At 32.5% G+C, this 12,562-nt stretch overlaps 1 protein-coding gene and 1 long non-coding RNA gene across 3 annotated transcripts; one reads left to right on the top strand and one right to left on the bottom strand.

The window, feature by feature from the left end:
- The first annotated feature begins 4,280 nt into the window (after positions 1-4,280).
- LOC112715422 (kxDL motif-containing protein LO9-177) lies at positions 4,281-7,835 on the top strand. 2 transcript variants are annotated; one of them, XM_025767189.2, is made up of 3 exons: positions 4,281-4,662; positions 4,745-4,897; positions 7,348-7,835. In XM_025767189.2, exons 1-3 carry the CDS (start codon positions 4,541-4,543, stop codon positions 7,445-7,447), a joined length of 375 nt encoding a protein of 124 aa, XP_025622974.1. In that variant the 5' UTR covers positions 4,281-4,540; the 3' UTR covers positions 7,448-7,835. The 2 variants fall into 2 exon arrangements, with proteins under 2 accessions (XP_025622974.1, XP_025622973.1); XM_025767188.2 differs by having other exon boundaries at positions 7,345-7,835.
- Positions 7,836-9,212: 1,377 nt separating this feature from the next.
- Positions 9,213-11,841, bottom strand: LOC112715420 (uncharacterized). The gene is made up of 3 exons (XR_003159679.3): positions 11,363-11,841; positions 9,864-10,992; positions 9,213-9,784 (listed from the first exon to the last, which is right to left on the bottom strand). It is a non-coding gene; the product is annotated as an uncharacterized lncRNA (long non-coding RNA).
- Positions 11,842-12,562: the final 721 nt, after the last annotated feature.

Below are 12,562 nucleotides of genomic sequence, written 5' to 3'. Positions count from 1 at the left end.
TTGTGAGTGGAGCAAGGGAAAAATGAATGATCAATGAGAATCAAGCATGATTATGTGAGATGCGGAGGATGGTGGTGGAAGTGCTTGTTATGCCATGGGCCGAAGGGCCGTAATTGTTAATGAATTGGCTGGTTATGGATTTAACCGTGAGCCGGATGGCTAGATTATTGCCGTGTTACGGCGGAGCCATGATTATAGTTAAGTATAAATGCATATATGCTGTTGAATGAATTGTGAATGTTGCACTTGCACTGTTGGAGATGAGAGTTTCCCTAGGAGGAAGCAGTGGCTAGCCACCACGTGCTCCAGGTTGAGACTCGAAGCTCTTTTGACCCTATGTCATAAGTGTGGCCGGGCACTGTGAAAGACCCGGATGAGCTCGCCCCCGTAAATATTCACCAGTGAAGGTGATGGATATAGATCATGATTATGATCAAGTTTATGACGAGTATAACTCGAGTTGGGGATGCATGACAGAGGGACAGTCCAATGGTTAGCTATCAGGACTTGTCGGGTTGGCTTTATAACTAACAGATGATATCATCAGCCACTAGGGACAGGCATTCATCATATGCATACTATATGAATTGTTTGAGATTGCATATTTGACTGCATATTACTTGCTAATTGTCTAAATGCCTTATTTGTTCCTATTTGTATATTTCTTGTCTGATATAACCGTGTTTGCTACATTATACTACTGCTGGTGGTTGGGAGGTCTGAAGGAATTGGAAAGGAAAGTATTAGTTAGACTAAAGGATCTTTAGTCATATGCCCTTTATGGTTTAGCTTGTTTATAAGCTTTGAATTATCTAGAGGAAGTTTTAGGATTGCCTTTGGCTTTCCTCTATTATTATGTATTATATATGTGGAAATTGTTACCATGCTGGGGACCTCTGGTTCTCACCCATGCGGATTTTGTGGTTTTCAAATGCAGGACGTGAGGTTTCTCGCTGAGGCCTGCTGGAGACTTCTAGCTTTGCGAAGATCCTTTGTTCTCGGGACTATGTTTTGGTTTATATGTTTTGCTTAGATACTTTTATCTCCACTAAATAATACAAACTATGATGACTCCTCTTATGGGAGATTTTGGAGAATATGTTTCTGTATTTGTGTCCCTTTGGGTTTTCTTTGGGGTTTTCCTTATTTTATCATATGTATATATATGCTATGCTCGGACCGATTATCTTCGCAGCCGGATTTTGAGTCTTGATATTCCTGTTTTTGACACTCCTTTGTATATATATATAATCTCGCGTTGGTTTATCCTTGTTCGTTACGTTATCGATCGGAGTGTTGCGCTTTCGAGTTGCGATTTTTGTTTACCCCTTTTTCTGCAAAGGCTCCTAGTTATAATCAATCATTCATACTACTATACGTACTAAATTTTTATTTTTGAGGTCGTAATACCTTGCCATCTATGAATTATGACTTAAGCATAAGACTCTGTATGGTAAGGTATTACAATTTCATTGAATAGATGTGAGATAAGTTGATAAAATTCACTTAATTCAATACAAAATAGACCTTAAAATTAGAGTTTATCACACTACATTAATTTTCACTCTTGATTCATATCCAATAAATATGGATTACTAATATTATGAGTATCTTTTATTGGATTTTTTTTGTTATTTATGTTTTGAATTTGTATTTAGATAAAACTATAATATTTTTATTGATGTAGTACTTTTAATTTAGATAATATTTTAAGATATTTATTTATAATTTATTTATTATTTTATTATAAAATAATTTTTTCGATTAAATTAATTAAATTAATAATAACTAGAATCATTTAATAACCAGTCTGATTTTTAAAACCTTATTCGAAAATGAAAAATGGACCCACATTCTCTTTATATAAATTAAGGTAAATAATTTTTGTTCCATATGTTATACATCACAAATAGATAAAACTATTTAACTGCAAAGGGTAAAGTGGAGTGAAAGTGGGCCAATATTTAAAACATATTACGACACATAAAACAAGAAGAACATTTTAATTCATATTTATTAAATCTCACCAATAACCGGATTGATTCTTAAACAAAGTGTATAGTGTAATGGAATGGTGCTATTATTTGGTACATCGCAACATAATACCAACAATTATATAAAATTAGATCATCAAATGGTCCGCGCATAGCGCAGATTTTACTAAGACTGTCAATTTATATTTTATTTGTGAGTATCTAATTTAAATTTATTAATTTAGATAGAATTGTCTATCGATAAAATAGGGTATCAATTCAGAATATATCCTATTCTATCCTATTCACACCTCTAATATATATATATATATATATATATATAATATGAAAAAAATAAATATTAAATTCATAATTTTTTTTATAAAAATTTAAAATAATTACTAAACTAATTAATAATCGTATTATTTGTAATTTTACCTATTCACACCTCATATATATATATATATATATATATATATATATAATGAAAAAAATAAATATTAAATTCATAATTTTTTTTATAAAAATTTAAAATAACTACTAAACTAATTGATAATCGTATTATTTATAATTTTATATTAGATTTCTTTAAGATTTTATTATTTTTAATTTTAATTTGAACTTAATTTTTTATTTTCTATTTTATTAATATGTATAAAATTTGGAATGGTTGAATTTTATATTTACTTGAAATTTTTTTATTTTTCTACGGGTAGAGTCAGGTAGGATAGGTTTTAGAATTTTAGGGTGCAGGTAAAGTTAGGGTTGAAAATTTCTTAACCCACGAGTAGGATAATGTAGAATTTTAAAAAAAATTTTAACCCGCAGGTAGGATTAGGGTAGAGTCCAAATCCTACCATACCCTACTTATTGCCAGCCCTAGTTTTACACCAATAAATAATAATAATAATAATAATAATAATAATAATAATAATAATAATAATAATAATAATAATAATAATAATAATAATAATAATAATAATAATAATAAAGTTGAGTTTTCTTACTTAACGAAGCAATGCATATATACTGTCAAGACTCGAGAGAAAATGATAAATGCCCAATAGTGCCGATGATTAGGGGTGATAAACGGGTCAAAATTCATTAAGTCAGTCTATGTAACTCATCAAAAAGATAGATTGGACTAAAAATTTAAAACTGTCATAATTAAAAAGTCTGCCTAATCTATGAGTTTTGGCGGGTTTCGACGAGACGGGAGAGACTTTTCCAGTAGGTTTTTAGTTTTTTTTAATTAAAAATATTTTAAGTTATAATTTAGATTATGTTCTATGTTTAGTTGATTAGAAACTTGAAAATATTTAATTATATATTTTGGACAATATTTATTTTATTTTTTATAGTGTTAATTTTATTATTTTGTTTCAAAAACTTTGGTTCATGATTATATTTATTACATATTTAAAATTATAAAAACTTCAATGTTTGTGAATTTTAGAAATTGTAATTATTTTATATCTTTAGAAATTATAAATTTATTGAAATGGTTGTAAAATTATATATATTGTTTAATATTTAACGGTTTATTCATAAAAAAATAAAAAAATTAATTAAAAAATTGACCAATTTAGTCCGACAGGACGAAGGTGAAATTTGGGACCACCTCACTAGGTCGGATGCAGCAGATAAGTCAGCCCATTTGCCACTCTTAAATGATAACTTGACATTACTGTGCGATGAGAGAGAAAATAAAACATAAAATATAAATAACTACTTTATTTCTTGAGGAAAAGTTAGAGAGATTTTAAGGAATAAGATTTAAATTAAATCTAATCAACAAAGTGTTTATCTAAAAAAGAGGAATATATTTTAATTAAAAAATAATTAAATAATATATCAAATTAAAAGGATGATGAAAGACTAAATTTTAAAGGATAAGTATTATTTTTCTTCTTACATAAAAAAAATTAGCTAAAAGAGAAAAATTAAGAAAAAATATTCATGATGTAATTTGATCATTGTAAATTATTTTTTACTCTTAATTAGTTAATTTAATTCAATTTTTACTAATATAAAAGATATTTAATTAGTTATTTAAATTCTTTTTGAGTTATTTATGCATGATAGTTATGCTATTTTAAGTGTTTTTTAATGTAGAATTTATGTTCTAATATAAGATTTTTAATGGATAGAAAATTTACTTAAAAGGAGAAATAACATGTAAATGGACTAAGAGCGCTCGTGACCATCAAATGGCATTCATATGGACCCTCCCACGAAATCGCACCCTCCAATTTGGTTAATGACAATTATGCCCCCATAACCATGTACTACGCATAGTTTCCCAATAACCCTGAATTTCACGTTTAGTTGGGCCAATTGGAAATTAATTTCTGGCAAACCCACACGCCCAAATTCGTAATCGTCTGGCCCAATACCTCTTGCATGCTCTCCACACACCGCCGTGTTCTATCCACCAGCAGCCTCCGCCGCCGCCTGCAAACTCTGCTGCCGGCACCGCAACGAACACCGTCTCATTCGCAATCTTGGCATAGAAAATTGGTGCTAATCATCAACAATCGCTGGAGGTTGCAGCATTGCAGAAAGTAATGGAGGAACAAGATTGTGAGAAAGAATCGGTGAAGTTGGCTTCAGAAGAGATCTCCCACGAATTCAAAACCCTTGTCAACTCAAATGATCTCCAATCACTTAATCATTTACAGAACACCATGTACCTCTTTCCCTTTCTTTCTTTCTTTCCTTGATTTTACTATGATTCTCATGTGTTGATAATAATTTGATGAAATTTTCAGATTGGGAAGATTGCAGGACAGTAATGCCGTGTTGTCACACTTCAATGAGTTCTCTGAGCATTGCTATGCCGAGATTTCTGGAGATCTCGCCAGGAACACTCGAATTCTCAAGTCTATCAAGACTGACCTTGATTATATTTTTCAGAAGCTAAGGTAATTCTATCTCTATTCCATGTGTTAATCAAATTTGTTTACTATCACGCTCTTATTTGATAACTAGTTTATTTTATTAACATTTTACTGTTTATTGCGCTTAGAATTGCATGTATGGTAAAGTAGGAAATGAATAATAAATGTTACATAGGAATATGAGTGAGAACCACAGATATACTGAACAAAAGAAAGTTTAGCTAAAGTGACTTATTGTTGTGTATTGGAGGGAATAATTGTTTTGGATGAAAACTTTCGGGATTAATGAGGTGTAGATGTATCAAAACAAAACTAGACAATGAAAAATATGCGTGAGGGATAATGGGTTCATTTGAAAAAGTTGATCTTTGAGGTGCGCATTGTGCACTTCTCTATAGCCTTCCACCATGGTCATTGCTTATGAAACTTGATTGATTGACTATGTGGATTTGTATAACCCTTGTTCCTCAGTGGTTTTTTTATGAGAATTGATCTAGCTATGAAAGGCACTCTCCACTGCTTCCTTCCAATGGAAGAAAAGATTCTTTCTTTTTTTCTAATTGAAGTGATGCTTGATCAACGACAGGGCACAACACATACCTTGACCTATGTAGCTGACCCTACCTAGTTGGATAAGGTTTAGGGTGGTTGTTGTTGTTGTTGTTTCTAATGGAAACCAAATTTAACTGTTGGTTATCTCCTTTAATCAGTTCCTATCTCTTTTCTACTTATTTTGGTTCTCTGTCCAGTATCATGCAAGTAAAGTTTGTCATCTCTATTTCTGTGGCAACTGACAACTAAGTTTAGGTTCTTAAATAAATTTCAGTTATTTCAATAATACCTTGGTGTTAAAATGTGATAGAAGTTTGTCCCCTGTTTAAGGGCTCCTCCCGTGGATTTTGGTCCTTGATATCTTTTGGTTTCTCTTACTTTTCCTGTTCAAGTTTTTCTTGTCTTATTCAAGTTGTATTTGTTGATTGTTTCTTTGTTTTGAAAATGATTTTCAATTTATGCATTAATCAAACCAAAGAGCAGTGAGATTATCTCCTAATAGATTTAAATTTAGTGCTGAACAGAAGGCAGAACTGGTCAGAGGTAAAAGCATATGAATAAGAATAAGAAGAGGGTAGAGAAATGTGCACTAATACCAGTTTGATCTCTGATGTTGAGTCTATGTCCCATCTCCACCAATTAAGGTGTGATTTTCATAATTCAAATGGATTACAGAGTCTGACAGCTTCTCCAGTAGACATGCAAAACCTCTCAAAAGTTCACACTCCAATAAAAGCTTTTCCACAAACTTATCTTGGGAAAACAGTGATATATTGTTGTCTCACATTCAAGTAACACTCAAGTTCACAAATACAAAAGGCTGTTTCAAGGTTTACTTACAGGCTGAGACAGAAATTCAGAATAGCATGAATAGTGGAATACTTGAATGATGAGGCAACATGCTTAGCTCGGTGGGGTCTTGTTTTGCACACACAGTGCAGATCCCTGGGTAGTCCTAATCCTTTTATTTTGCATGTTTTTCTAATCATTGCACTTTCCTTTCTTGTTTGTCAATTAGGCTGGCTGCATACCATGTCTGATTGTTCTTTTCTTATTTGCTTTGACCAGAATTTTGTAATCAGTCAACTTTTTGCATTGAGTTCATTCCTGTTTGGCACCATATCTGCTCCAAATTCTTTGGATTTTGCTTTCTAACCCTTATCCGATATAATAGTGCAATCCTTGCATTATTTTCTTTCTTAAATGCTGCCAAGTCTGCAGTCATTTGTTGTTCAAGTTTGCTCCCAGTGTTCAGATTTTGAATCTTCCTAATTTGGTGACATTGAAGCTGATTCTTTTCTTTTACCATGCAAATCTGTCACCCTAAACCACTACACACATGTTGAATAATAAGAATGAAATTGTTAACAGCCATTCTGAATCTGCCCAATGTATATGGTATATGGATTTGTAGTCTACGTCCATAAGAACTTGTCTTGCTCCAATCTGCCCTGCTAGGTTCAACCCCTTCCACACTGCCCAATTGCCCATGCTCCTGTCGATACATATCTTCGTTCACACATTTCCTCGTTTTGTAAAATTTGTGCAAGGTACCAGATGGCACGAACAAAATTATTCTACTTAAGGTGTTGTTCTGTAACATAATGAAGGATTCACACAGGAATAATAATAATAAGGCTATTTGATACAAGAGAAGTAAAACACTAGAATGTGTTTATGAATTTCAATATTTAGGGCTGCAACATCTATTTTAGTTATGAACTTACATGGTTAAAGTTAGAAGTATGGTACATTAACAAGTTCCTCACTTTCTGCATGAACTTGCCCCCTCCCCTCTTTTATTAGGAAGTTCCTTGTCCTAATACATTATTTATTGTGATTATTAGATTAAATTATTAACTATTGAGCATTATACCTTGTCTAGTTGCGTGATCTTCTTTTTTGTTTTTCTCTGACAGAAGTATGAAGTCAAAAATTTTGAACACCTATCCAGATGCATTTCCTGCAGATTCGGAGAGCGAAGTAGTTGATAGGAGACCAGATCTTGAAATACCCAAGTAATTGCTGTTGTTATTAGAACACAAGTATTATTAGGACAAGGAAGCCATGTAGTTTATATATTTTATTGTTATGAGTTATGGCAGCATCATTGGTAGTAATAATATGAAATCGCATTAGCATTTTACAATCTTTGGGATTTGGATCCTCTAAAGTTTGAATTTCACTTTAGAGAGTAAAGTGTGATCTCTCACCATTTATTTCATAGGTGAGACCAATAATAAATATGAAAGAGAAATTATTTAAGGATAGAAAATCACACTTTATTCTCTAAAATAAAATTCAAACTTTAGAAGATCCAAATCCTAATCTTTGTTCTATCAACATAACTAATGAATCTGAATTAATACGAATTATACAAAGCACAATAAAAATTACGAATTAAGACCAACTAAAGTTTTGAGATGTTTATTTCATGTTATTACAGTTATGTCCAAGTAACATAATTTGCCGAAATATATCTTTGAAATTTTTGTAATATGTAAATAATTGAATATAGGTGAATAATTAGAATTTTTTAAAATAATTTATTGGTTTTTCAACTTTCAAATAAGAGTAAAGAATTTGCCATATTAAACACCTAAATAAAATTATGTAAAGTCAAAAAACTTACTATGTTTAGATTTTGTTTACCAAAATTATTTCATATTACTTTGTTACATTTGATTGTAGTTAGCAATTACGATCTCATAGATAGTTAAATTAAAGTATTAGAGCCTGAAGTTTAAGCAATGTTCAAAGGACAATGAGTAAATGACACGGAAAGATCATAAATAAGAGCATACTAAAAAATATAGAATTGCTTCATGTCATTGCTCAAACATCAAAGTGCTCAATTGTTTTTTCATTCATTAGAGTACTTTTTAACATTTTACAAAACTTTGTAAGAACGTATAGTACTGCAGTAATAGTGGGATGGGGGATGAAGATGCTAGTGGGGAGGAATTTGGAGTCCAAATTATCCCTAAAATTAAGTATATATTATTATATCAATGAAAGTAGTAAACTTAATTAAACAAAATATTTTATTCTATCAAATTTAAAATTTACTTATTACGTTTTAAATTTTAAATCACGTAATCTCAGTATAATCACATATTTTTAATAGAGTACTAGAAAACGCTGTCACCCAATAAAAAAAGCATCAACATTAAGAAATCAATTCTTGTTGAAATTATAGAAAACACGTCTTACAAACACAAAATCAGCTAAGTGATAGAAATATCCTTTGCACTTTATCTACTAATTAACAAAATGATATTATAATCAATAGGAATACAACCAAGACTTGAATAACAAAAGAGAGTACAATATACCTTCGTTGCATGAATCTGTATCTGTCCAGGTTTAGAAAGCATAATAGGTGTTATGCAAAATTACGAAGCATATACTAAGAAAGGATGCCTTGATACGTGTTCTTCATGGTTCTGTAACGTAGTTGCAGAATGTTGGCAAGAAATAGTGTAGTCTCTTTATTTGGGCTGACAAAGTTCAAAATGAAAAAAAAGTTAGCAGTAGAGCAGATTCTAATTTTAAAATAGATGAATGGAGGTTGATATTTGCGTGAAAAATTAGGAGCTTGGCATCTCAAGTTAGGGCACTAAAATTGACATTTTATTTATTGGTAATTATCATGTTAGTAATTGTTGTATTGGTGTTTACAGTGTAGAAGCAGTGATGCCAAATTTGGCTAATATTGATTGAAAAATCCTAAATATGAGTAATTGTATATCCTTCTTGTGCTTGTGAACACATGAATACAATTATCTTTTGTTTTTTTTGTCGATGTTGGTTTGATAATATAATCTCAATCTAGAGGGGGAATCAAACAATGAAACACTGACCACCATCTAAGTGTATCCCAAACATAATCTGTGTAATTCTACACACCATCAAAAAAACATAACACGCCACATAGAGTATATAAAAAGCAAATCTCTAATAACAAAACATAAAGATCCTAACATAGACTTAGTAACATATAACAAAAGGCAAATTCATGATATCAAAATGACAAACAACAATCACTTTCATAAGTAATTTCACTTTTTGCTTTTTCTTGGTGGTTTGAATCTTAGGATTGGCATGAAACGCAGGAAGTTCCCTAGTCTTGTCGCTGTAGCTATGGATGCACCTAGCATTGGATCAACTGGAGGGGTGGAATGTGCTGGCATATCTGAAACTAGAGCAAAGGGTGGTGGCCAATCATTTGAAACGGTAGTAATGGCTGCAGGTGGACCAACAGAACCTGCTGCAGGGGGCTTGTTGTGGAGCAATTCGAGCATGGGACTGTCTTCTTTTAGGGAAAAGTTTTGTTGGTCTGGTCTTTTCTTTTACAACCTATTAAAAGTAGTAGAAAAATGTTAACAATTGTAGTAAAAAAAATAACAAGAAAATTATAAGGGAGTTAGAATAGAACCTGTTGAAAGTCTTCATTCTCTGATACAATAGGCTAGCTCACGTCAAGCTCAATCTCAGTGGCATGACCCTCATCCTAGACTTCATTTTTAGCAGTTGCAGAGGATTGGATGTAGCAACATTGGCAGCAGCAATAGCTGCTATGTAGCTGCAGCCACATCTTCAACCTTCTTCTTGGGACAGTTCCTCTTGTTATGACCTTTGCCAGTGCCACCACAATGGCGACAAGATCCTTCTTTGTATATCTTCTTCATCTTCGTTGGATTCTATTTCTTGCCTCCCGCAAGTCCTTCATCAGTATCCTTTCTTCTTTTTCTTTTTGGTGCACTTGGCATCTTTCTAATCTTGGGTGCTTGAGGTCTATTGTATACTGATTTCTCCCATAAAGCTTGTCCAAAAAGTGGATTGATATGGAATGCACAAGTCTCATTGCATGCATCCATTGTCAGCCATCGGTGGAGGCACTCTAACCAATTGTGAATTCATCATTGGTTTTGGAGTAGATTTGGCAACAAGGTCTGAATCGGTTATTGGAGGGGGTTCTTGAGTAGGATTATTATTTGGAATGGGTGGAGTAGATAGGATTACTGGTTGGGATGGGTGGAATTGAGGTTGGAATCTGGGTGAGGATGAGATTAATCCTAGGGGGGTTGGAGTTTCAACAGCTTCAGATTGCTTGACAGATGGGTTGGGAATTGGAGTAGGAGGTATGTCCATAGAGGTCAATCCTATTCTCAGTTAGATTGGATGAGTTAGGACTTCAATCACCACCTTCTTGCCTTTTTTAAATGGTGATTGTTCCAAATACTTTGATACAGAGACTCCATGCTCATAGTACACATACACCAATCCATTATTTCTTTCAGCATGAAAGCATATCTCCAGGAGTTCAACATCAGTATGGAGTTTTCTTAAACCAGTCTCCAATGGTCTGTTGAAAACCAACCACCAACAATGTTCCACCTTATCATACCCAAGATGTTTGTAGTAATCTCTGATGAAGAACTCATCCAACAGGTCTGGATCAAGTTGAGGCATCTCTAAAGTATGGTTCCTAGTATATGCAATAACACCATCCACACTCGTTACAAAGGATCTCCATGGTGATACACAATAGTAATCAAAGTCATCTGCAAATAAAAATTGATGATTAACATCATCTTAAAAAAAAAAAAAAAAGGGTGACGCACCATCAAACAGGAACGCACAATTAACCTAAACCCTAACCAACCATACAAACTAATAAACTACATACAACCAACGCCTATTTCCAGCACATTCTCACCATAGCTACCATGGTCACAACGAACAAAAATAAAAAACGAAACATCACGGGAATCAAACCCTAATACAAAACTCATAGAAAAAACACAAATGCAAAAAAGATAAACGAATGAATATCGACTTAACAATTCAGAAAAAAATGAAGAAACATCCATGATAAAAAAAAACAGAAGAGTAGATAGTAGCTATTTAGTTTCTTGTTTCTATTTTGCTTACCTCTCTCAATCAAAATGTCTCTTCCTGGACAACTCCGTGTGCGATAGAAATGAGACGATTATAGTGTGGTTACTTTTCTTTAGATAGAACGCCAGAGAGGCACCATTAAAGAAAATAAGGAGAAGAAGAAGAGACTTCCTGGGAGGTAGAGAACAGTATCTCTAACATATTAAAATCTCCTAAAATATCCTAAACAACGTTATTTCTGTTCTATTTTGGCACAAAAAATAAAACGGCTATGTTTTATCAGTTCAACATAACTTTCGTCCAATGAAGATGAAGATGAGAGTGATGGATGGTGGTTGCTGGGAAAGGGAATAATAGATTAATGTTGAAGATTTAAAGAGAGAGAGAAGAAAAAATAATAGAAGTAGAGATGACAACAGGTTTCCATAGGAGAGCAGACATACCCCTCCGACACCCATAATCCCTCTCCGTTCCCGCCACGGGTAACTGTGGGTAACCGGGACTCTGCGGAGATCGGAAATTGGTGTTTTCGCGGATATCTAGAATTTTTAAAAAAATTAAAACATATTAAAAAAAACAGAAAAAATAAAAAATAAAAGATAATTAATATTTAATATAGTCCAAACTCTAAAATAGTGTTATAATCCAATCCAATTTTTTACTAAGAATTCAAACCCTAAATCTTAAATCCAATTTCACAGCAACAAAATCTATCTCTAAATCCAAATTTATCAATTAACAGAATTCAAACTCTAAACCTAAATCCAATTTTACATTATAGAATTCAAACTATAGCAATTTTCTCAATTAAAAATCAAAATATATATTAAAATCAGTGAGCAACGGCAAAGCAGAGTGAGCGACACGGTGAGAGAGAAATAAGGTGAGCAGCAGCGGCTCTTCTCTGACGGTGACGAAGGGTACTTTGAAGTTTTTAGATAGTTCTTTAGGGTTTGGATAATTTTGTCGTACGGAACCAATATTTCATGGGTATAACAACAATTTCGTTATTTTATAGGTAGATTTGTCAACGTCTAAAATTTTCGTTAGTAAAAATAATAGTTTACTCTATTATTAGTTGTTGTTGTTGTTAACATTGTTAATATTATTATTATTATGGTTAGTTAGTCTTTTTTTTTTTTTGGTAATGGGTTAGTTAGTCTTATTCATATGCGTGAAATTGGTTGCCACAAGTCACAAAATACTTTCATTTAGCAGGTGGCCTACACAGGG

The sequence above is a fragment of the Arachis hypogaea genome, chromosome 10 (assembly GCF_003086295.3).
Source record: "Arachis hypogaea cultivar Tifrunner chromosome 10, arahy.Tifrunner.gnm2.J5K5, whole genome shotgun sequence".
In the NCBI taxonomy this organism is placed as follows: Eukaryota; Viridiplantae; Streptophyta; class Magnoliopsida; order Fabales; family Fabaceae; genus Arachis; species Arachis hypogaea.
Note: the sequence above shows the minus strand (reverse complement) of the source record. Positions and strands in the feature narration are given on the sequence as shown.